General features: G+C 55.3%; 1 protein-coding gene across 3 annotated transcripts in view; it reads left to right on the top strand.

Annotated features, from left to right (window-relative positions):
- CCDC88C (coiled-coil and HOOK domain protein 88C) overlaps positions 1 to 24341 on the top strand; it is a 127450-nt gene that overhangs the window by 82829 nt on the left and 20280 nt on the right. For all 3 annotated transcript variants that reach the window (XM_022576274.2, XM_022576273.2, XM_089908119.1), the window contains 10 exons: positions 3900 to 4037; positions 6356 to 7378; positions 9643 to 9770; positions 10827 to 10968; positions 11372 to 11560; positions 12716 to 12877; positions 14002 to 14279; positions 17730 to 17873; positions 19903 to 20089; positions 21845 to 21990. In XM_022576274.2, coding sequence (XP_022431982.2) covers positions 3900 to 4037; positions 6356 to 7378; positions 9643 to 9770; positions 10827 to 10968; positions 11372 to 11560; positions 12716 to 12877; positions 14002 to 14279; positions 17730 to 17873; positions 19903 to 20089; positions 21845 to 21990 — 2537 coding nt within the window. The remainder of the gene's footprint in view (positions 1 to 3899; positions 4038 to 6355; positions 7379 to 9642; positions 9771 to 10826; positions 10969 to 11371; positions 11561 to 12715; positions 12878 to 14001; positions 14280 to 17729; positions 17874 to 19902; positions 20090 to 21844; positions 21991 to 24341) is intronic.

The raw sequence follows: 24341 nt of genomic DNA, 5'->3' as shown, positions 1-24341 counted from the left end.
GAGAACAGACAGAGGCTTACAGAGCAGTCTTCCTTCTACAGTTAGGAGGACCCCCCCCTCCATTTGCACTGGGGATTCAGTCTCAGGTGCAGAAAGGGGCCGTTGAGAGGCTAGGGATCGCCTCCAGGTCTTGGTCACTCCAGGTCAGAGGGCCTCAGAACACCTAGGCCACATTGCGATGGCGCAGTTGCATCGTGGGCTCCGAGCACACCAGCTGTCAGAGTCCAGCTGAGGAAGAGGACACGAGCCCCGTTGCTTGCTGACCGCCATGCAGGCCTGGTGCTTTCGGGTGTCCCGCCTGCCCACGAGTCCTGCCAGTGTCATTCACTGCTGCACAGGCAGTGGGAGGGGCACGGGCTGCAGGGAGAGACCTGGGCTCCGCTGGTCCTGGCTGTGTGCTGGTCCCTTATGTCTGTGTGAGCCTTGGGACAGCCCCTCCTTCTGTGAACTGGTCTCTGGAGCCCCCTCATGGGACCTCCCAGGCTTGATTACTCGCTCTTCTTGTCGCTTTGAAGCATCATGTGCCATGCAGCATTTCGGCCGACAAGCATTTTGTCCTGCTTTCGTAGGACAATAGAAAACCCCACTCCATCTCATGCGATGTCTCTCAGTGTGGAACAGCATGGGGAAGGCAGCTAGGCAGTTTAGGTTTTTTAGATTCACATGGCCCTAGCACAGGAAATGTCTTTATAAGTGGCAGTTCGACCTTGGCCAAGATAAAAAAGAATCAGCCTTTAGAAAGATGAGAACCGTTGACTCTATGGGTCCTCACGGGTCTGCTGCAGAAAGCCCGCAATGTAATAGCGCTGGCCCAGCTCCCAGCAGCCCTCTGAGATGACCGCTCACGCTTTTCCCCGTCCTCGTGGTTCACTCTGGCCCCTCCTCTGCACAAACAGGATGGCAGTGGGTGCTGCCTGCCCGGCATTACTCCTCAGCCCCCGTCTCTCAGGCCCCACCCTCCTGCTTCCTCTCGGGGTCAGTTCCCTGGTGGGACACCAGCCCTCTCCTGCCACGGTCCTTAGGAGGCATGTCTTGGCATAGAATCCCTGGCAGGAGGGAGGTGCCACAGTCCCCAGGCCCGTCCTGTGTCTGGTGCCGGGATCCCTGGGAGGCGGCCCTCTGCCCGCCAGAGCGCCTCTTCCCAACCTGCTCAGTCTGCCCGCGGCCTGACCAAACCTGTCCTGGCCCAGCAGCCGTGGTTTTGCTCTCTCCCCACAGAGCCCAGCACTGACGGTGCCCCCTAACATTGGATGGGTGGACACCTCAGCCCCAGCTGGAGGACTCACTGGACCCTAATCCATCTCAGCTTACCCCAGTTTCCCTCCTCCAGCCTCAGCCATCCCACCCTCCTCGGCACCCCGCCATGTGGCCTGTCTGGGCCCCAGCTGACACTCGTCAGTCAATCAGTGAAGCCCCAGGCCCCGCTGGTGCCAGCCTGGCTCTTACCACACCCCAAGCATAGCCCAGGCTGCGAGCTTGCTTAGGTCTGAAATGTCTGTGGAAACCCTAGTTCCCTGAAGTTAATATCCTCCCCTCTAACCCACAAAACTTCCACGGACCGTAGAGAAGCTGCCTCCTTCCTGCGACTGTGAATCTGCATTGATGTCCTAAGAGTTTATTCCTTAAGTCAAGAAGTTAAGAATCCTTATTTTCAGGGGAAGGGGGCAGCCCTTTGGGGGCCTGTTACTAGAAGGAAAGAGCAGCCTGGGGCTGAGAGGCAGGCCCCCTGGCACCCACATGCCCTGGGACCCGAAGTGGCACCTGCAGCCCAAGCCAGGTGCTTTGGGAAGGAAGTACGGGAAACCTCTCAGGGCTGGAAGGCCTGTAGCTAGCCCACATCTCAGCCCAGCGAGTTCACCCCAGGGGCACCGAGGTCCTTCAGGGATGGGCTCTGGTTCCATGGCAAAAAGAGCCAGAAAAGGAGAGAGATGGCTTGGGTGTGGGACCTGGGGAGATCACATCTTTAGACCAGAAGCAACAGCAACGAGAAATGCAGAGGTTGGAATAATGTTCCTTTCTCTGGGCGAGAAGGGGCAGCAGGGATAGGCTATTAACAGTAAGGTTGGGGGTTAGCCAGCAGGACCCCCCGACTGTGAGTGAGGGGGCTGGGGGGTCGGCCACGGGGGGTGTGCCGCAGCTCTGCCCCGTCCTCACTGCGAGGCCGCGGGCCAGTCGCTGAGCGCCTCTGGGCCCAGTGTCCTCCCGAGTACTTGGTTGCCTTTATTCCCCAAGGCCATCGTCTCAGGTGTAGGCTTTAGCATCGGAGGTGATCCCTGGTGCCCTGCCGAGTCCCAGGCCTTGTGCCGGGAAGTGGGGCAAAGATAAGGAAGGATTAGAAATACGTTCTTGCTTTTGAGAACCACTCAGGTGTTTGCCGTGTTATAGCGTGTTTTCCTGTCGACCCCAGTTCTGGGGTCCCCGGGTTGGGGCAGGGGGGGTTGAGGTGCTGACGTGATGTGACAGTAGGAGTATGAGCTCGGCCCAGCTCTCCCCGCTGATAGGGGAAGAAGCTTGCCTGCTGCTTCCTCCTGTGAGGGTTTGAGAGCTCCCAGATCTGTGAGCCAGGAAGGCAGGGTGCCCCTCACCCAAGGACAAGTACGCAGAGTCTGCTTTAGAGCAGCGATCCTTCCGGGAGCTTTGGAAACCTCTCCGCGCAAGGCCCCGGCCCAGATGGGCTGAACTGCAGCAGGCTCAGACCTGCTGCTCATGGGGGTCGTTGGGCATCTCGGGGTCGTGGCCCAACGTCCAAGATCTTTCAAAGCTTCGAGAGCCATCTGGCCTTCGCAATCTATTTTTTCAGGACAGCCATCCCAAACCAGTACATCAGGATCATTTAGGACCATGTCAAAATGCAGACCGGCTAGTCAGGAGCTCTGTGGGTGGCCGGGCCCGGAGCTCTCATGGGGAGGGGCAGCGAACATCGCTGCACCCGCCGCCTGCTAGGCGTGTGCCGAGCACGACACAGTGACAGAAGCTCTCAAGGATGCTCGCTGCTGGTCCTGCGTCAGTTACAGAAACTTGCTCGTGGTGACGTCATTAGTAGGGAGGGACTGGACTCTGAACTCTATCCCTGTGACACCAGAGTCATGCCTCTTTCCCAACTCCAGTCTCCCACGCTGAGGGGTTTGGCGTTGGCGGGAAGGGGAGCAGCGTTGGCGGGAAGGGAAGCCCTCGCAGTGCAGACACCAGCATGGGCATCGCCTAGGAGCTCAATCTCAGGCCCTGCCCTGGACCTACTGAGTGGATCAGGATTCACCACCTGATCCAGGTGTTAGACACGATGAAGTAGCTAGTTCGTGTTTTAGGAAGGTCAGGCGGGGTGACCCCAGCAGAAGAGCTCGGTGTCAGGGAGGTGATTGGATGGTTGTCCAGGCCAGAGGGAAGGTGGCCCGGCCCTAGCCAGGCAGTGGCGGTAGAGCAGCGTGGGTAGAGAGGGCAGGACTTGGGGACAGAGTTACTGGAGGGTGAAAGAGGAAGGAGGGACCTAGCGGAAGACCACTCTGAGCAGCTGGGCGAATAGGTGTGTCACCAAGTGAAGTCCGTGGGACATCCAGTGGTGGTGGCCCCGGGCATGTGGTCTGACCCTTGGGAAAGCGGACAAGGCCTGAGATGGGAGCAGGGAGCCCGGAGGCACTTGGGCACATGGCAGTGCGGGTGAGGAGAGGTGGGCTGGGAGGAGGCTGACTGATGGTGCCCCTGAGCTGGAGATGCAAGTCGTGGGTTAGGAGCTGAGGCTAGAGGGGGCAGGGAGGTCCCTTCAGAGCAACGCCTGGACACTTGCCCTTGAGAAAAGTCCCGTTAAAGTGTTCTGTGGGGGCTGATGAGTTTTGGATTTATTTTAAAACGTAGTTCACTTCGTGAAGCCAACTGTTGCCCGGCTGGGTCTTTTGGGTCTGCAGATCGAGAAGTTACAGACCCAGCTGGAGAGGGAGAAGCAGAGTAACCAGGATTTGGAGACCCTGAGTGAGGAGCTGATCAGAGAGAAAGAGCAGCTGCAGAGTGACATGGAAACCTTGAAGGCTGACAAAGCCCGGCAGGTAGGCACCCCCGGAACAGATCCTTCTCCTGAACCCCTGCCTGCAGGAGGGAGAGTCCAGGATTTAGCCATTTCCTGGGAATCCATCGGGGAAACGTGCATTACCAGGTACCTGGCCTAGCTGCAGCTCAAACCAGCAACTCTCAATCAGCTGTGGGGGGCACTGGCAGTGCCTGAAGACGATTTTGATTGTCATGACTTGGGGAGGAGAGAGGAGATGCTCTTGGCATGTGGTGGGTGGAGGCCAGGGATGCGGCTAAACGTCCTGCAACACACAGGACCAGCCCCGCATGACAAAGAATGACCCAGCTCCAGACGTCCACGGCGTCACGCTGAGCACCCGAGGTTTGTTTGCCTCCCACCACAGGAAGTCCCGGATTGGGGGCAGTCCAGTGCTGGTGCAAAGGCTCCGTGATGCCGTGCAGGGGCCAGGCCTCTCCTCCCTCTGCCAGTCTTAGCAGTGGCTGCCACACACCCTGGAGGGCAAGGGGCAGAGGGAAACCCTCCCGGGACCTTCTGTCACATCTTATTGGCCACACCCAACACATGACCACCGCTACCTGCAAGGGAGCCGGGGGTATCCAGTATTTGAATTTTTCAGCCTCTGATGTAGAGCAGAAATGGGGGGAATGGGATGGTGCCACGTTTCGTGAAAAGACAGGCAGGGCTTCTGCTCAGGTGTGGCTTACGTAGAGGGCAGAAGGACAGGTGACAGGCAAGGCAGTTTCAGACGTGTGCTCTTGAGGGAATAACGCAGAGAACCCTGCTGGATGAAGGCGCTGAGGAGCCCTGGTGCAAGGCTGTCCTGAGGAGCTGCTCACGCTGAGCCCTGGAGAAGGAGGGGGAGCCAGTGATGCTGAAGACTGCTGGGGGCTGGGGGTGGTCCAGGGCAGAGGGAGGATACTGTGCAGGGGCTGCGGGAGGGGAGAGGCGTAAGGGGAGCCCACAGAGGTGGCGGCCAGGATAAACGTACCAAGGGAATCACTATCATTGTTTTACGTGAGAGGGAGAGAGATGGGGTTTATGTTTCTAAATCATCCTGGCCGCCGTGAAGGCATTTTAATTTGAACTGTCTCTGTAGGGTTCTCCATGCTCTTCACCTTGTGTCCATAACCCCTGGAAACGTTAGCACTTCTTTTTTTTTTTCACTGAAGTATAGTTCAGTTCTGGTGTACAGCAGAGCAGTTCAGGGGTGTGTGTGTGTGTGTGTGTGTGTGTGTGTGTGTGTGTGTGTGTGTGTGTGTGTGTGTGTGTGTGGTGTGTGGGTGGTGTGTGTGTGGGTGGTGTGTGTGTGGGTGGTGTGTGTGTGTGGTGTGTGTGGTGTGTGGGTGGTGTGTGTGTGGGTGGTGTGTGTGTGGTGTGTGTGGGGGTGGTGTGTGTGGGTGGTGTGTGTGTGTGGTGTGTGTGGTGTGTGTGTGGTGTGTGTGGGGGTGGTGTGTGTGGTGTGTGTGTGTGGCGTGTGTGTAGCGTGTGTGTGTGGCGTGTGTGTGTGGCGTGTGTGTGTGGTGTGTGTGTGGTGTGTGTGTGGTGTGTGTGTGTGTGGTGTGTGTGTGTGGGTGTGGGGTGTGGGGTGTGTGGGGGGGTGTGGTGTGGTGTGTGTGTGGTGTGCGTGTGTGGTGTGCGTGTGTGGTGTGCGTGTTGGTGTGTGTGTGGTGTGTGTGTGTGGCGTGTGTATGTGTGTGGCGTGTGTGTGGTGTGTGGTGTGTGTGGTGTGTGTGTGTGGGGTGTGTGTGTGTGGGGTGTGTGTGGTGTGTGTGTGGTGTGTGTGTGGGTGGTGTGTGTGTGTGGTGTGCGTGTGTGGTGTGTGTGTGGTGTGTGTGCGTGTGGTGTGTGTGTGGTGTGCGTGTGGTGTGTGTGTGCGTGTGGTGTGTGTGTGTCTGTGGTGTGTGTGTGTGGCGTGTGGTGTGGCGTGTGTGTGTGTGATGTGTGTGTCTGTGTGTTGTGTGTGTGTGGTGTGCGTGTGTGGTGTGTGTGTGGCGTGTGGTGTGTGTGTGTGGTGTGTGTGTGTGGTGTGCCTGTGGTGTGGTGTGTGTGCGTGTCGTATGTGTGTGTCTGTGTGGTGTGTGTGTGTGTGTGGTGTGTGTGTGTGGTGTGTGTGTGTACTTTTTTCAGATTCTTTTCCATTATAGATTACTACAAGTTATTGGATGTAGCTCCCTGTGCTGTGGAGTAGGACCGTTAGGCTGTTTTTTGGGTACACGATGGGATGGTCTTCTAGGGCCTATGCTTTAGTCCCCAGATTAGATCAGACTTTAGCCCCAACTCACCGAAATACGTTTGTGCAGCAGCCACTGTCGCTCCCGTCGTATCTTCCCGCAGATCAGGGACCTTGAACAAGAAAAGGACCATCTCAACCAGACAGTGTGGACGCTGCGGGAGAGGTCGCAGGTCAGCAGCGAGGCCCGCGCGAAGGACATCGAGCAGGAGAGCAAAGCCCTGCAGGGGACGGTGACAGAGGCCAGCGGCCGGCTGAGCAGGCTGGAGCTGGAGCAGGCGCAGGAGAAGGCGGGGCAGGCGGAGGAGCTGCAGCGGGAGCTGCAGCGGCTGGAGGAAGAGAAGGGGAGGCTGGCGCAGAGGGTGAGCTCCCTGCAGGCGGCGGGCGAGCGGGCGGACGCCATGGAGCGCGAGAGCCGCGGGCTGGCGCTGGAGAACCGGCAGCTGCGCAAGTCCCTGGACGCCCTGCAGAACACGCAGGTGCAGCTGGCCAGCCTGGAGCTGGACAACAGGCAGCTGGACAAGGAGAACCTGGAGCTGCGCAGGACGGTGGAGGCCATGCGCTTCACGGGCACCAAGGTGGCGGAGCTGGAGCGGGAGAAGCAGGAGCTGAGGACGAGCGTGGAGCTGCTCAAGGCGCTGGGCAAGAAGTCGGAGCGCCTGGAGCTCAGCTACCAGAGCCTGAGCGCCGAGAACCTGCGGCTGCAGCAGAGCCTGGACAGCGGCGGCCAGAAGGCGCAGGCCCTGGAGCGGGAGCTGGGGCAGCTGGAGGCCGAGAACCAGGCCCTGCAGCGCGACCTGGAGGCCCTCCGGCTCGCCAACAGGCAGCTGGAGCGGGCCGGCCAGGACCGGAAGGCGCTGGAGCAGGAGGTGGCCCAGCTGGAGAAAGACAAGAAGCTGCTGGAGAAGGAGGCCCGGCGTCTGTGGCAGCAGGTGGAGCTCAAGGACGCCGTCCTGGACGACAGCTCCGCCAAGCTGTCCGCTGCCGAGAGGGAGAGCCGCGCGCTAGACAAGGAGTTGGCCCGCTGCCGGGAAGCGGCCGGCAAGCTGAAGGAGCTGGAGAAGGACAACAGGGACCTCACCAAGCAGGTCACCATGCACACGAGGACGCTGACCACCCTGAGGGAGGTGAGACAGGGGTGGGCGGCCCCTTCGGTGGGGGTTGGGCAGGGTCACCGTGCTGCCCGGCAGGTGCTTCTGCAATAGAGGTGAGACAGGGAGAGGCCCCGGCATTTGTCCCCTGCTTCTAAACAGAATGATGCCCAAAAGCATAAAGAAGAAGTAGAAATCACCTGTTACGATCTTACGGCCCAGAGACTACCAGGGCTAACAGTCCAGCATATTTTATTTCTTCTTTATTCCTTGTCCGTTTGTGTATACACACACTTGATACCCTACCTTCTCTATCCTAGTCCTGTTCTGTTTCTATTACTATACTTTTTCTCATTACATTAAATAGGTTTCAAGCCATGATTTCTAATGGCAGTGAGGTACTGATTTTATGGACTTACTGTGATTTCTTTCTGGACATTTAGATTGTTTCTGATTTTTCCCACGATTTTAAATAACACTGGGACTTCCCTGGTGGCGCAGTGGTTAAGAATCCGCCTGCCGATGCCGGGGACACGGGTTCGAGCCTTGGTCCGGGAAGATCCCACATGCCGCGGAGCAGCTAAGCCCGTGCGCCACAACTACTGAGCCCGCATGCCACAACTACTGAGCCCACGTGCCTAGAGCCCCTGCTCCACAGCAAGAGAAGCCATCGCAATGAGAAGCACGCGCACCGCAAAGAAGAGCAGCCCCTGCTCACTGCGACTAGAGAAAGCCCGCGTGCAGCAATGAAGACCCAACACAGTCAAAAATTAATTAATTAATTAATTTTAGAAAAACACTGGACATCCTTGCACACACGCACCTTCACAAATGTATTTATTTTCTTAGGATATATGCCTAGAAGTGCAATTACAGGATGAAAGGGTACGACTGTTTTACAGTTTCTTGGTAAATATGTGTCTTACTTTTCCCTGGTAGTTTTTGCGTGGCTCACCTGGGCTTTCCTGCAGCGCCATAGGGTGAGTCACTGCTCTAGTAAACGACTCCAGCGTCTGAGTGGCCCATCACAGAAGCCGAGTGTCCACACATGTGGAAGTTCCATGTGACTGTTCACAGACACCTGGTGCCCTCCATAATGTGGCCCGGCTGTCCCACAGTGGAGCCCTCTTCTGGCTCCTCTACCTGCAGCAGGAAGATGAAGAAGAGAAGGACCACACTTCATGGGGCAGAATCTGGTCTCATAGCCGCACCTGACAGCCAGGGAGGTTGGGAAATGTGTTCCAGCTGTGTGCCGAGGAAGAAAAAGAAATAGACTTGGTGACCACGGAGAAGTCTCCACATTAAAAAAAGATCACTGACTGTCAGTGCAGGCAGATCAGTACACTGTTGGGGAGAGATGCAAGACACCAACCTGACTCATAGCCCCTGCCTCTGTAAGCATAAGTTAGGTTATGCTGCAGTAAAGAATGACCCCAGAATCGCAGGGCTTGTCACATCCAAGGCTGGTTTCTCTTTCACGAAAGTCCAGGTGACTCTCTGGAGAGCCTGTCCTCTTTGCTGGGGCTCAGCATCCCAGGCGGCTTTGATCTCACGGCTCCACCATCTCAACGTGGGGTTCGGGCAGTTCCCGAGGCAGGGGAGAGGCAGCTGGAAGATCACACACTGGCCCTTCCACGCTGCAGCCAGGGAGCGACCCCGGAATGTTTGGCGAGCACCACCCTCCGTCACACTGCCATTCCAGGCCTTGGGGTGTGTGTGGTAGGGGGTCCTCATGTGTGCACATAGCTGTGACACTGGGCAAAAAACGGTATAACTACCTGAAGAGTTACAGAGGTGTGGGCTAGAGTAAGTGAACCCCTAAATGAGGTCAACATCCACTTTTGAAGAGTAAATCAAAACCAGTGTTTAAAGTAAAATCTTTCTCCTCTTTATACTTTGTTCTGAGTTCTCTGCAATGAGCTAACTAGTTATTGATCTATTACTCTGTGGAAAAGGCAATCACGTTCACAGAATGCAAACCCGCTCCTCAGAGGCCACCATAAGTGGTATTTCAGACGCTTGTCTGGATGTGTTTGGAGCACGTTCGATCCTTCCTGGACACGCTGCCACGTGGTCTGGTATCTTGAACTCCGGGGGCTGGGAAGGTGTGCTCATCCATTCCCTTTGGAGGCATCCCTGAGGTTCACCGTCGCCACAGAACCGCCTGCTTGGCCCTCGAGACACCCAAACTGGCCACGGCTCGAGAAGGTGGTCGCTCAGCCCTGAGACTGGCCCGCGCCAGGCCCTCCTGCCGTTTCCGCTGGGCTCTTTTCCCACGCTCGTCCTCACTGTCCCCACAGGACCTGGTGCAGGAGAAGCTGAAGAGCCAGCAGCTGAGCAGTGAGCTGGACGAACTGAGCCAGGAACTGGAGAAGCTTGGCCTCCACAAGGAGCTGCTGCTGCGGGATGACAGCAGCAACGGTGACACGTGAGGGCCCCTCCCTGGGTGGCTGCAGGCTTTCTCCGCTCACGCCTGCGTCCCAGCGCCCCCGCACCCTGCAGGCTCCGCGCCCCAGCCCCACCCGCAGAGCTCAGTTTACTTTTCACACTCGAGGGCCTGTTGACACGTGGCACTTTCTATCCAGGGCCTCCTTCCTGGACATTCCGAGGCAGGAGTGGAAGGAGATTCTTTTGTCCAATGAAAAGGCTTCTGAACTTTTTTCTAGTTGGGCTTTTTTCGAGCAGTTTTAACTTCACAACAAGAGTGAGGAGAAGGTGCAGAGATTTCCCGTAGACCCCCTGCCCCTGATGCGTACCCTCCCCCACCATCAACACCCCCCATCAGAATGGTGCATGCATTACGCTCGGTGAACCTACACCAACACCTCATCATCACCCAGAGTCCACGGTTGACATCGGGGTCATTCTCAGTGTTGCATGTTCTGTGGATTTTGACAAACGTATGATAACCTGTATCCACCCCTATAGCATCATACAGAGTATTTTCACTGCCCTAAAAATCATCTGTGTTCCACCTGTTCATTCCCCTCTCCCTCCACCAGCCCTTTAATTTTTTAAAATTTTAACTCTTGCTGCCTTTGCCAGCAGTGCTTTCCTAAATCATCTCGTTTTTCAAGGAAATCCAACACCTTGGACTTCTGTTGGACTTGTAACCAACGTGATGTCCTTTAGGTGTGGTGAAAAGGCCACACAGATTTACCGCTTACCTAGCACTGTGGTCTTGGATGGATTCCTTAACCTTTCTGAGACTCTGTTTCCCCATCTGTAAAATGGCCATAACAATACATGAAACGACGCCTGGAAAACTATAGCAGTGATGTTTCATTGACGGTGTCCTAGACATATCTATGCCAACAGCCTGGGGAACAGCTCTAGGTGATGGTTTTTGACTCCTGCAGTTCTTCTGGGACACATCTTGCAGCGTGATGCGGAAACCAGCTTAGTGGGGGAGGGGTGTGTTGGCGGCTGGGACCTTGTGGGTAGAAGAGTCAGATGAATACTACTGTTTATTTGTATTTTTCAGGAAATACAAGATTTTGGAGAGCATAACTGAATCAGCATTCAAAACAGCACTAGCCAGGAAAGAAGAAAAGATTGTGTTCTTAGAAGCACAGATGGAAGAGAAGGCCAGCCTGACTCACCACCTACAGAACGAGCTCCAGGTGGTAAGAGCAGCCCCCGTAGGGTCAGGCCGTGGGTCCTGGCTGTGAGGTCCCTGCCTCACCTTTCCCAGCCCCTCACCTGGGTAGCAGAGGGGCGGCCTGGATGCCCGTGTTCCGGAGCAAGTGTCGACAGAGTGGACCCCTGAGGCTCGGGAGGGAGAAGTCTGGCTGCGCTCACGTGGCTATAAAGTTGGGACTGGGTCCCGGCTGCTGCCCGGCAGTCACCTCTGCAGGGAGGGGGCAACATGCAGGACGGAGGTCCTCCCCGCAAGAGCAAAGGCAGGACTCTGGCGGGTCCAGTGCCGGGCGAGGGGGTCGGGCACGCTGAGGGGGATGGGTTTGGTGCGGGGCCCCGAGCCCGGCCTCTTCCTGCCCCAAGTCTGCTTTCCCGTTCTCGCACCCGCAGTTGAAGAAGGAGTGTGAGATCCTCAGGAAGAGCCAGGAAGAGGGGAAGCAGGTGCAGAACTCTTTCAAACACCCTGTGGGGCCGTTGGTCGAGGGTCACCCGGGGAAGGAGCGCTGGGGGCCCAGCCCCAAGGAGGCCACGATGGAGCTGCTCCGCGTGAAGGACCGGGCCATCGAGCTGGAGCGCAATGTGAGTGGGGAGAGTCCGTCCTGCCGACAGTCCCGCAGACGGAGCAGGAGCTCCCATTACCGGGAAGGACCCGGGGTGTCAGAAGCTGTTGAGATTTATCCAGGTCTTGTTGGCCTCTTCTTGAGTTCCCTGGCAAGTCCCGTTTGCTCCTTGCCACTTGAGGTCCCTTCAACCTTTCTGACTGAAGGGGCAGGTCCCCCTTTCCCCTGGGGACTTGCTCTATGCTTCCTGCCCTGGGTCTGGGGCATCTATCTCCACCAGCACTGTTTCCGCAGTGATCTGTGTTTCGGTGCTCTTCTGGGGGTCGACAGACCACGGTCCGCCCCCTGTTTTCATAAATAAGGTTTTATTGGCCCACAGACACACCCTTTGCTTACATATCATGTGGGGCTGCCTTTCCACGGCGACGGCAGGGGTCACTGGTTGAGGTAGAGACCCTATGGCCGGCAAACCCCAAAATAATATTTGCTGTCTGGCCCTTTGCAGAGCGAGTCTGTCCACGCACGTCTAAACCCCTGATCTTGTTTGACGTCTCCCAACAGCCTTATGAAGTAAATAGTGACTATTTTCCTTTGACAGATGAGAAAGGTGAGACGGAGTTTAAGAGACTTGACCCTAAGCCCCATGCTGGTCAGGGAGAGCGCAAGACCACACCCCACGCGTCCGGGCCCAGTCGGTGGCGTATCTTGCTCGGCCTTTATCGGTCTCATGGAGCATGAACCGCCTTCTTCTACCCGCTGTCACCCAAGTGGGGTGAGGCTTTAGGGCAGGCTCTGGCTCCCTGTTCTGTGCGAGAAGCTCACAGACATGCATTCTCGGGGTGGTCAACAGAAAACAGAGAAGAGCACAAAAGACAGAAAGGATGAAGCAGCTTTAGCCCCAGCTCGCCTTTGCCTCACACTCACATGCTCAGGTTCTTTGCAGCGTCTCCATCATGTGTATTCACTTCTCTTGTGAAAGCACGTACAAAAAAATTTTTTTCTAATGCTGTTGTCTTTCCAAGAGGGAAAATGCTACTTCTCTCATCCGGTGGATTTTGGCTTTGGCCCCCAAAGGGTTCCTAACGACTCTGTACCTGCTAACCAGCCATCCCTGCGGCTGCTCAGCAGGTATGGAGCCGGTGTCTGATTGGCCTTATGCTTCCCCCTTCCCCAGAACGCGGCTCTGCAGGCTGAGAAGCAGCTGCTCAAGGAACAGCTGCAGCACCTGGAGACCCAGAACACGGCCTTCAGCAGTCAGATCCTGACGCTGCAGAAGCAGAGCGCCTTCCTGCAGGAACACAACACCACGCTCCAGACGCAGACGGCGAAGCTGCAGGTGAGGGCATGGCTGGGCAGCTCTTGGGGGAGGATGCTCTGTGTCTCCTAGAGACTGGCCCCAGCACTCTGACGACTCCTAATCAGTAAGACAAAGCATGGGAGAGTTCGGTGTTTTGTTTTATTTTTGATAGACTCATTGTAAACCGAGGTTCCTGGACTCAGGATCTTTGAAGTTGGTTTTCAGTGACTGAACACGGCTGCCCAGGCAAAAACAAGTTTATTTCCCTGCTTTTCCCTTGCAGTCTTGTCTGTTTCCCAAAATCTGTTTCTTGAGATGCTGTTAGGAATGATTTGGAAAAGAGGTTCTGGGATCAAATAAGTTTGGTTCGACAGAGTTAAGCACATTTCTTCACTGTAGGACCTGGCAGAGCCTTTTTGAAGCAAATGTGAATTTTTGATCTCTACGAGTGAAGTAAGGTATGAAGTAGCTCCCGGGCTGGTGAGAGCATCTAGCCAAAAGAGTGTTCTGGACCACACGTTTTAGGATGTTGGCTTTTATTTACCATTAATAGATTGTGGGAAAGTAAATGATCGTTTATTGCAGTTTCTGAGAAAGGTGTTTGAAAATATGTAACGTGTGGGTCAGAGACAATAAATAGGAGACTGTCAAAGAGGTTGGGATTCGTTCTATTAAAACGAGCAAATAGGATGTTGGTTTGTAGTTTTGTTTTTGTTGGGGTTTTTGGTTACGGTTGTCATATCTTTGTCTGGTCTTGATATGAAGGTAATCCTGACCTCGGAATTAAATAGGAAGTGCTCCCTTCTCCTAAATTTCTAATAATTTTGGACGTTGGATGGATGTTCTGTAAGTGTCAGTTAGGTTAAGGTAGGTTGTTCAGGTATTTTGTGTCCTCAGTGATGCTCTCTCTTTTAAAAATAGGCTTTTAAAAGTATTCAAAGAGGGTATTATTCAGAGAGAGGACCTCATTTGCCCCAAAAGGTCACGTCTGTGGAGAGGGGCTCAGGAGTGAAGCGCCACGCGACAGTCTGTTGATGCCGTCTGGCCGCCTCCAGCAGTTCCTTAAGTCCTGGTAGAACTGTCCTTGGTCCCAGCTGCGTCTTGCCTGCGCCGATGGTCCCTGTTATCTCGGTGTCAGCCTCCAGCCCCCTCTCCCTCGGCAGGTGGAGAATTCCACTCTGGGCTCCCAGAGCGCCTCACTCACCACGCAGTACGCGCTGCTCCAGAACCAGCAGACAGCCAAGGAGAGCGAGCTCGAGAACCTGCAGAAGCAGCAGGAAGAGCTGACGGCCACCTACCAGGCCCTGCTGCAGGACCACGAGCACCTGGGCGCACTCCACGAGCGGCAGTCTGCGGAGTACGAGGCCCTCATCCGCCAGCACAGCTGCCTGAAAACACTGCATCGCAACCTGGAGCTGGAGCACAGGGAGCTGGGGGAGAGGTATGTGCCGGCGGGGCGGGCTCCCCTGGGTTCCTGTCCCCGCCTCTGCTCTGTGCCCCTCGGGTCTCCTCTTGGCCTGCAGCTTCACACTGTCTGGGGCACCGGAACTTTCCAAAAGGGAGGTAAATCAAAGTCACCCTTAGCAATTTGGAGTTAGTGCGGCTGGAGACCGAGTGTCGGTGGATCTCCAGGTGGAGAAGGGGCGTCGTGGCCAGTCTTGGCTCAGGGAAACCTGTTGTTGGTGTGGGGTCCCTGCTCCCCTAAGGATTTTCTTCTCTCCTCCCTTTTCTCTCCAAACTAAGAATAAGGAGGAAGTTCACCACAGCTGCCAATTTACAGTGACACATCTTGCCCTGGCTTCTCAGTTCTTTTCGTGCCCGTCAAGGTCTGGGCTGCGTTTTTTTTTGCGGTACGCGGGCTTCTCACTGTTGTGGCCTCTCCCGTTGCGGAGCACAGGCTCCGGACGCACGGGCTCAGCGGCCATGGCTCACGGGCCCAGCCGCTCCACGGCATGTGGGATCTTCCCGGACCGGGGCACGAACCCGCGTCCCCTGCATCGGCAGGCGGACTCTCAACCACTGTGCCACCGGGGAAGCCCTGGGCTGCGTTTTTTTTTAACCTTTAATTTTTTTTTTAAATTAATTTATTTATTTTTGGCTGCCTTGGGTCTTTGTTGCTATGCGCGGGCTTTCTCTAGTTGCGGCAAGCGGGGACTACTCTTCATTGCGGCGTGCGGGCTTCTCATTGCGGTGGCTTCTCTTGTTGCGGAGCACGGGCTCTAGGTGCGCAGGCTCAGTAGTTGTGACTCACGGGCTTAGCTGCTCCACGGCATGTGGGATCTTCCCAGACCAGAGCTCGAACCCGTGTCCCCTCCATCGGCAGGCGGATTCTTAACCACTGCACCACCAGGGAAGCCCTAATTTTAAGTATATAGAAAGTAAACAGAATGGTAGAGTGAAACCCCTGTATACCCACGACTGGCTTCTGCATTTATCACTATTTTGCCACCCTCGTTTCATCTTTACTTCCTGTTCTCCAGCCCCACACTCTTCTTTTTTTGTAGGTAAAATTTACATACCTTGAAATACACGAGTCTTAGCTTTGCGCTCTTGACAAATCGGGGTCCTGGGTCTTGTGTGCATTCAGTCAACCAGCATCACCTGAGCTCTTGCCCTGGCAGATCCTTGATTGTTCCAGGCCGCTGGGCAGGGGCTGCAGGACCCAGAATCTGGGAGCAGGTGTGGTGTGCACATGGCTCTAATACAGGAGAGAGAGGCTCTCAAACACTTGGCACGGGTGGCTGGGTGGGTGAGGAAGAGAAATTGTCCTTGTCCTGTGCTTGTGAGGCGGCCCTGCTGCCAGCGTTCTCCTTGACTCGGCCTCAAGATGCTAAGTAAAGCTGAAGTGCAGGGCGTTTCATCACAGACCCAGGGGGCTTGTTGGGCCAGCAGAGCCTCATGAGGGCATCTGAGGATGCTGTGGGCACGGGGTGATGGCGTTCATTTATCCTCTCACGCGGTGCTTCCTTTCTGCCTCTGTCTGGAGTCCTCCACCCCTTTGATCCACGCGGATCGCCGTCCTTCAGGGGCTGCTAGCCCAAATGAGCATCTTCTGCTTCCTCCTGCACCCATCCTGGATCCATGTGACACTTAGTAAGCACCTGCTGTGTACGGGGTGCTGTGTCTAGCTGTGGTAGGAGAGGCATCCAGTTGACTAATGATGTGGAGTGAGGAGTGTTCGCTCAACTCTAAAGCTAGCACGGCGCCCAGCACTCACCAGGCACTCAGGTGTCCTGTTATGTGTTATAATAACATCTTACGATATTCTCCATGTCTTCTCAGCAGGAGAAGGTTTTTGCAGGTGGAATTTGGACTGGCTCTGAAGGAAGAGTTCATTGTTGCTTTCCCTGTAATTCTTTGCTCAGTACGGCACAGAACAACTGTGTTACCCAGTACTTTGTTGGACAGAGGCTGGAGGCCCCTTGGGTCTGTCTGCGGCAGGGCTACACGTTCAGGAGTCTGGGTACCTGGAATACAGGGATGATGGCTCTACATTCATTTCGTTTGACACTTAAATCAGACACTCACTCATTCGTTTTCTCAACAGATACTTACTGAGCACTGTGCCTCGTACTGGGACTCGGTGGTGAGCCAGACTCGCCCGGCTTCTGTTCTGCAGTGGCGTAGTTTACTAACGGTCAGAGAGATGCTTGATCAGTGAGCTTTTCCAAGACGTTACAGCAGGGAAGCGGGAAGCGGGGACCTTGATGGTCAGCCGGAGACCCTAATTTGTCAGACCTTGGAGGACTTTTCCCAGAATCGTTAATCTGGATGCGAAAGGTCACCCCTGAGAGCCAGGCAGAGCCCCACGCCCAGAACCACGTCGGGGATCCTCTGCTCTGAAGCTAAAGGCCACACAGATGTCTGTAAACAGCTGCCTGGGCAGGCTCCTGAGCTTGATTCCCACACGAGCACAAGTCTGGGTTCCCGTCAGACGGTGCGAGTACAGCTGCGCGGGGACAGGCGGGGTCAGGGAAGAGGTCTGGAGACGAAGGCTGGAAGCCCCCTGGACTTGGGGGCTCTTGAGTCATCGTGAGCTTGGAAGGTTCCAGCAGGTGGGAGGAACAGCCTGGACTTATCGGGGACTCTGTCCTTGTGCTCTGCTGCCCTCCAGAGATAGCTGTGCAGTACCCCACACAGAGAGACAGAGGAGAAAATACAAAGAGGAAAATGAAAGGGCGGGAAGGAGGGGTGTGTGTGTGTGTGTGTGTGTGTGTGTGTGTGTGTGTGTGTGTGTGTGTGTGTGTGTGTGTGTGTGCGTGCGCGCGCACGCACGCACGTGTCCCCTGGCAGCTGCCTGGGCCCCCCAGGCAAGCCTCTGCCCCCCACTCGAGGTCTGGCAAGAGCAGGAGGGGCTCCCGAGGGAGAGGAGGGCTCACCCTGTCCCCAGTGAGCAGGGATTTGCTGTGAAATTAGCTGTCATGTGCAGTGGAATTCAGCTGTTTATTCCGTGGTTTCTTCTAGATCAGTTTGTGTTGAGTGAACGCCCTGTTAAGTCATTTGCACTCCCTGAGAGGAGGGTGTGGGGTTCAGAGGACGTTGTCTTGGCGTTCCCCGGGGGCCAAGGGAGGAAGGCTACTGCGACAGGGAATCGAGGGGGCCGCGGGGGCATGTCGGGTGGGAGGACGAGGCCTCTGGCCCTGGGGCTGGAGGGGACCCCAAGCCTTCCCGCCCAAGTGCTGCTCGCACCCCCGGTGCCTCTCCCAGCCACCTCCCTCCGATTCCCTACCATGCAGCCTTGCCCCCTGCCTGCCCCCCTCAGCTCTGCAGAGAGAAGCCACCAGACGAGCCCCGCTTTCTCTGTGGAGGCTTTGCGGTCTCCCAGGGTGTGCGTCGCCTGTGGGCAAAGAAGGCCCAGGACGGGCTACCAGCGGTGTGTCCCCTCCCACAGGCACAGCGACATGCTGAAGCGCAGGGCGGAGCTGGATGAGCTGGAGAAGGTTTTGAATGCTGAGAGGGAGGCTCTGCAGCAGGAGCAGAGGACGAGCGCCGCGGTCGCGAGCGAGAACCAGAGGCTGCAGGAGGAGCTGGACAGGTAAACGCCGGGGCCCAGGGGGCCCACCTTCCCGCGGGCGGCAGCAGCTCACTCACTCTGCCCCCGCTGAGCGGAGGTCAGCCTGCCAATACAGCCCCTGTCATGCTAACAGCTGGATGGTAGCGAGGTCAAAGGGATGGTGCTGGGATGGAAGGGCCAGTGTGGTACCCAGGGACAGCGCGTCGCCCAAGCTGGTGGCCCTCACCTCCTGCCCTGAGATGCCGATTGGTTGCGTCAGCCATGGGTACATTCGTCATCTAATGGGTTCCCTGTTTGTGAATTCACCTCCTTGCTGACATTGATCTCTAAGCCCCAAATCAGCGCTCGTGGAGCTATCATGGACATTTGGGTGGCGAGACATTTGGGGTCGCCTGATGCACACATTTCCAGCAGTGGAGGAGCAAGGCATTCGACCCCTGCAGCTCATTCTGCAAATAAGCATCTTTTTTTTTTTTTTTTTTTTTTTTTTTTGCGGTACATGGGCCTCTCACTGTTGTGGCCCCTCCCGTTGCGGAGCACAGGCTCCGGACACGCAGGCTCAGCAGCCATGGCTCACGGGCCCAGCCGCTCCACGGCATGTGGGATCTTCCCGGACCGGGGCACAAACCCGCATCCTCTGCATCGGCAGGCGGACTCTCAACCACTGCGCCACCAGGGAAGCCCACGAGCGTCCTTTTTGTGGCCTGTTTAGTGCCGTGGTTTTTGTGCTTTTGGGTGAGGATTTCGCTGTTTAAAATGGCCCACGAGCAGAATGCTGTCTCGTGTTCCTAAATGCAAGGCTGTGATGTACATTACGGAGAATATGTGTGAGTGAGGTAGATAAGCTTCCTTCAGGCATGAGTTACAGTGCTGTTGGCTGTGAGTACATCACATAAGGTGTCTTTAAACAGAAACCATGTAAAACGAGGTATGTCTTGATCAGCTGACAAAATTGTGTGACCAGACTCACAGGAACCCACCTGTGTGTTTCCCCCAAGAGCTAATTTAGTGTCTCAGGGACCTTATAGAATGTTACTACCAAGAGTAACAAGAATCTACAGAATTACTGTCCTTTTTCTTTTAAACAGACGAAGAAACAGGCCGAGATTAAATGCCTCGTTCAGAGTGGATGCTTGTAGTCAATGGCAGAGTCAGGATTTGAAGCAGGTCTTGTCTCTGGCATGGCCATGGGTACTGCTTCCTCCCCACCTCCTTGCATTCATGTGTACCAGGGGCTACAGACTCCGGTGCCAGGCAGGTCAGGCATGTGGGTGAAGAGTGCCAGTGGTAGACTGGACATGAGTGACACGGAGAATATACACTAACAGTTGTCAGCTGGGAGGAAGGCCTGGGGCCACCAGATTATCCCTTGGTTTATGCTTTTTCTCTTAAGAGAAGCTGGACATTGGAATGTTGATGTGAAACTTTCATAATTTTAAATGTTGACCCACTAATTCATTTAAAAAACACTGTAGCCAAACAAGACACATCTGTGTCTAAATTGAGGCCATGAGCCCCTGGTACTTTGAGCTTTCTGTTACAAATCTTCCCCCGAGAAAGCCCAGTTGGATAATAGTTATTATGATGGTGATAATCTTAGTGGATTTACATCATACCCCAGCATCTCATATTTTATCTCGGGAGTTGAAATGAGAAAGGGGCTTGGAATTGAGAAGAAGAGCTGGGCATAGACAAAGAGTTTTAGAGCAAAAATGTCTGGTTCAGTATTCAGAAAGAAAGCTTTTAACAACAGAACGTTTTTTTCCAAGTAGGCAGATATGCCAAGCTCTAAATACATAAGAGGTCATAACAGTGATGCTCTGTTGACATGGGTATCCGAGCCTGCCTGTTCCGTCCCCCCAGTGCAAGGTGGGGACACCAGGGGTACCTTCATAGAACCCCAAAGAATCCAGTTTGAAAGCCTCTGATTTTGTTCAACTCCCTCATTGTGAGGCCCAGGGAGGTTGTGGTTCGGTCTAAGGTTGCACAGCTGTGACAGGGCCCGGGAGCACCCTTCAGGCCTCAGCCCTGTGGCTCTCCACCCCGCCAGGGTCAGCTTCCTGCACCACCAGCTGAAGGGGGAACACGAGGAGCTGCACAGCCACACCAAGGAGCTGAAAACCTCGCTGAACAGCTCACAGCTGGAGCTGAGCCGCTGGCAGGCCCGGTTCGACGAGCTGAAGGAACAGCACCAGAGCATGGACATCTCTCTGACCAAGCTGGACACCCACTGCGAGGTGGGGCCTGGGGCTGGGCGGGGTCTCGGGACACCGGGATGAGTCCCCCAGGGGTGACAGCCTTGGGCTCAGAGGGGTTGCGATGGGTCCTTCTTGGCGTCTGTGCTCGAAGACTGTGTGAAGGTGGTACAGAGGCCGGGAGGAGACCAGAGGCGTTTGAAAGGGGGACAGGCACCACGACTGGTAGGGATGCATTAGAAAACACCTTTACATCTGACCTTTGCTTTCTGCAAAGGGTCAGAGCAGGCGCACGGAAACAGCTGAGTACTGTTTTATTTCTGTCCTCTTGGCTGTGTCCACACGGTTTTTCCATTTCCTTGCATGTAGCAGCTGCACCGTTCTAGAGAAAGGTCACAGATTTTCTTCCGTGCTTGGGTTTGGCTGACTGGCTCCTCGGGATGGAACTTGCACACAAATCCCCTGGTTGCAAAAGGGGCAGAGCTCTGCCTTCTGGTGCACTAGGTTGGAAAGTACCTTCTTAGGCAGCAGACCCTGGGACAAGTAAGACAGGCAGAGTGGATGGCACGGGGCAGAGCAGCTGGGTCCCGTCCCAGCTCCAGGACAGCCAGGACCCCGGACACAGCTCCTCTTGCCCTTTGTTTGTTGAGAAACACTCTGGGGAGCCTTTTCCTTTGAGCTCACGGGGCGCCACAGATGAGGAAGCAGAGGCCAGGGTTCTGGGATGCCCAAAGGCCCCTCTGGGCTGGGGCTGGGGCCTGTGGAGGAGGTGGGGGCCAGGACACAGGCAGAGACACTGGCTGAGGGAGCCCCGTCACCATAGGCTGTGCCTCACAGGGCGCTGCTTTAGGATTTCCGAGGGGACCTCAGGCCAGGGCCTGCAGTAGGAGATTGCCACCCAGTCTGTCTGAAGCCAAAGCTTGTTGTTTTCCTGCTACACCACCCATGATAAATGTATCCTAGACAAGAGTTGACCATCCTCAGCCCAAAACTAAAATCCAGCCCCCAAACCTGTTTCCATACGGCCATGAACTGAGAATGACCTTTACATTTTATAATGGTTGAGAAAGTGAAAAAAAAATGTTTTGTGGCAAGTGCAAACGGTATAACACTTAAATGTCAGTGTCCATAAGTCAAGTTGTATTGGAACGCGGTCACACCTGTGCATTTACATATTGTCTCTGGCTGCTTTCCTGCTGTAACAGCACAGTTGAGTGGCTGTGACAGAGACCACAGTCTGGCCTGGAAAGCCTAAAATATTTCCTACCTGGCTCTTTACAGGAGAAGTGTGCCGACCCTCGTCTAGGACGGAGCTGGTCGCTAGAAATAATAATGTAGCCACCAGATGTAATTTAAATTTTTCTAGTAGCCACAGTAAAGAAGTGAAAGGAAACAGGTGGGATTCATTCTAAGTAATATATTTTGTTCAGCCAGTATATCTAAAATGTCATTTCCACATGTAACCACAAAAAGCTCATTAGCGAGCTCTTTCACATCGTTTTTTTTTTTTAGTTAAGTCTTTAGGACCTGCTGTATCCGCCCTTGTGGCTCTCCTCATTGTGGGCTAGCTGCGCTTTAAGTGGTCAGCGGCCACGCGTTGCCCGCGGCTGTCGGATTGGACAGCGTAGCTGCCAAGGGAAGAGGCCGTTTGGGTCCTTTCGAGTTGTCACGAGTGCAGATAGCACTGAGATGGACATCTTGGTGCACGTGGCCTTTGCCTTCTTTTGGAATCTAGATTCCCAGCAGCAGACTCACGGGGTCACACAGTATTTAAGACGTTGTTGGTCTGTGTTTTAGCTGCTCTCCCGCCTCAAGGGGAACTTGGAGGAAGAAAACCATCACCTCTTGAGCCAGATCCAGCTGTTGAGCCAGCAGAACCAAATGCTTCTAGAACAGAACTTGGAGAACAAGGAACAGTACCACGAGGAGCAGAAGCAGTACATGTAAGGGGCCCGGGTGGGGGACGCCTGTCGACACGGGGGTCCTGGCTTCTCTGGCCAAGACCTGCCCTGCTCTGGGCAGGAACAGCCCCGGAGCCTGTTCTTAACAGCCTGTCCTTCTCTCTGTTTCCCTGGAGTGTTTCTGGGTTTCTGCAAGTGGTGGTGGTTGGCTTTCATTTGCTTTTTAAAGGCACTGCCCACCGCCAGAAGCTTCTTAGTCTGCTTTTGGAATTAAGTGCACTTCTAAAAATACAGCTGTGCCAGCAAGAGAAGTATCTCAGGGAAAGAATTCACATCGGAGGCTGAGCACAGGTGCCGTACCCAATCTTCTTCTATCGCCTGTGGCTGTGTTCCCTGATCATCTGGTGCGGTGGGTCACCCGTGTGCCGCGGTGTTTGTTTATGTGGGCTTTGCTGTGGCCCCTGCGGTGGTAACCAGGGACCTAGTGGGGGTGATGGGATGTGGGCATACCAGACAGAGGTTGAGGAGCTTCACGGAGAAGTGGAAAGAAGAGCTGGGGTTCTGCTGCTGACACAGGATGGGCCGAAGGCAGGGCAGATGGGGGACATGAAGGTGGAGCACGGCAGGGCTCTGGGTGCAGGGAATGTGCGGGAGCCTCAGCGGAGGAGGCTGCCGCGCCTGGCTAATGAGTCGGGATTCATTGGGAAGTGTTTAAAGGGTGCTGGTCTCGCAGGGCCTAGGAAGCTGCCAGAGATGAGGTCAAGAGGAAGAGCCTGGCACTGAGAACCTTGTGGTTTGCAAGTGAAACGATCCAGGACGCATCGGTGGATCCAGGGGGTTTCCACCGCTCTGCCGTGGTGGTTGAACTGTCCTTGCTCGCGGGTGGGAATGGCTGGCCAGCGTAGGGAAGGCAAGAGGAGACAGGCTGCAGAGGGACGTGGTCAGAGGTGGCTCGCCATCTACCAGGAGATGGTTTACCTTGCAAACCGCACTGTAATTTTGGGATAGAAATGACCGTTGCTTGAAGTTGGCCCTCTGTAATCCAGCTGATAATAATTTCCAGCAGACACTGGGCGGTTGCTAACTAGAAGAGTAGGCGCCCGGACCCCAGGGGGATGATGGGATGACAGTTGTGCAATAGAGAGCGTCTGCAGAGGGCCAGGAGTTGGCAGGCTTCCCGGAGGCTGCTCTGAGCGGAGCACTGTGCTGGGGGCCGAGAGGGGCACGGGACCTGCTCTCTGAGTTTGTGCGCATCTCTGGGGCGAACCCAGCCGCGAAAGCACTCCGAGCTTAAGGCGGGGCAGCACGGCCGTGAGGACACAATAACAGATCACAGACATCGAGTCAAGGAGGCTGGGAGCCGCGAGGGGTTGGGGCTTGGGGGTCGGGGCCCAGTGGTTCGCAAAGCTACCACTTTTCATGATGTACCCCCTTCGTGGGGAGCTCCTGGGAAAGTCCCCAGTTTGGGTGGAAGCTTGGCAGCTTCTTGACAGAAAGAAGCCTGAGCAGAAAGTTGCCTCTGGCCCAGAGGCCTCATTTTCCAGTGAGGAAGCCGAGGGTCCGAGCTGTAAAGACAGCACGGGTGGTGAGAGGCCGGAAGGGACAGGAGTTGGTGGCCCTGTGGGCAGTGTTGTATGGAGTCCACCTGCCTGACTCCCTGAGATAAAACAAAAGCACACCCTTCGTATCAGGAAGGCCAGAACTTCCCTCCCAGGAAGCAGAGGTGCCCTCTGGCAGCCCAGGGTTCAAGAGGTATCTCTTTGGTCTCTTGTGTGTTTTTGAAAATACAAACTGGTTTCCAGCATTTACAAGTCAGGAGATTTTGCTTCACAGTCTGAGTTTCTGGCTGCTCTGAAAAATGGGAAGGTCTACGTGCCACCCCAGGCAGCGATCTGCTACGGTGGCCCAGTTGTGCCTCAGTCCCCACCACACCCTCTGGTTTTTCCAGGCCCGCTCTGTTCCTTATCTTCTCTCTGGACCCTAAAATCTTCTGAGTTTGTTCCCATGGAAGTTTTATCAGAAACCCAGCATTGGAATGGGTCCAGGTCAGAGGTCTGAATTTGCTGAAATGACTTTTTCAACCTTGATGCCCACCCAACTCCCTAAGGGCAGACCTCTCCCACCACCAAGGTATTGTTGATGTGCACGCCAGCAGCTGGCCTCGGGTCTGACCCTGGGGTGTCCCACACCCTGAATGGCCTGGCCAGAGAATCCTTGCTTCCGAGCTTGGGTTGTCAGACGGTTCTGGGTTTGCTCCCTTGAGTTCACTCACAGCTAGATCCTGGGTGCTTCAGCAGGCCTCTTCAAGGCGTTAGGGCTTCTGGACCTATGTCAGATGCTTCCATTCGCATAGTCCCACCTCAGCGACTGTGATGCTCGTGAGCACTGTGATG

The sequence above is a fragment of the Delphinapterus leucas genome, chromosome 2 (genome assembly GCF_059928025.1).
Source record: "Delphinapterus leucas isolate spDelLeu-1000000601 "Yukka" chromosome 2, BTC_Dleu_Yukka2, whole genome shotgun sequence".
Classification (NCBI taxonomy): Eukaryota; Metazoa; Chordata; class Mammalia; order Artiodactyla; family Monodontidae; genus Delphinapterus; species Delphinapterus leucas.
This window is presented reverse-complemented; position numbering and strand designations above follow the sequence as displayed.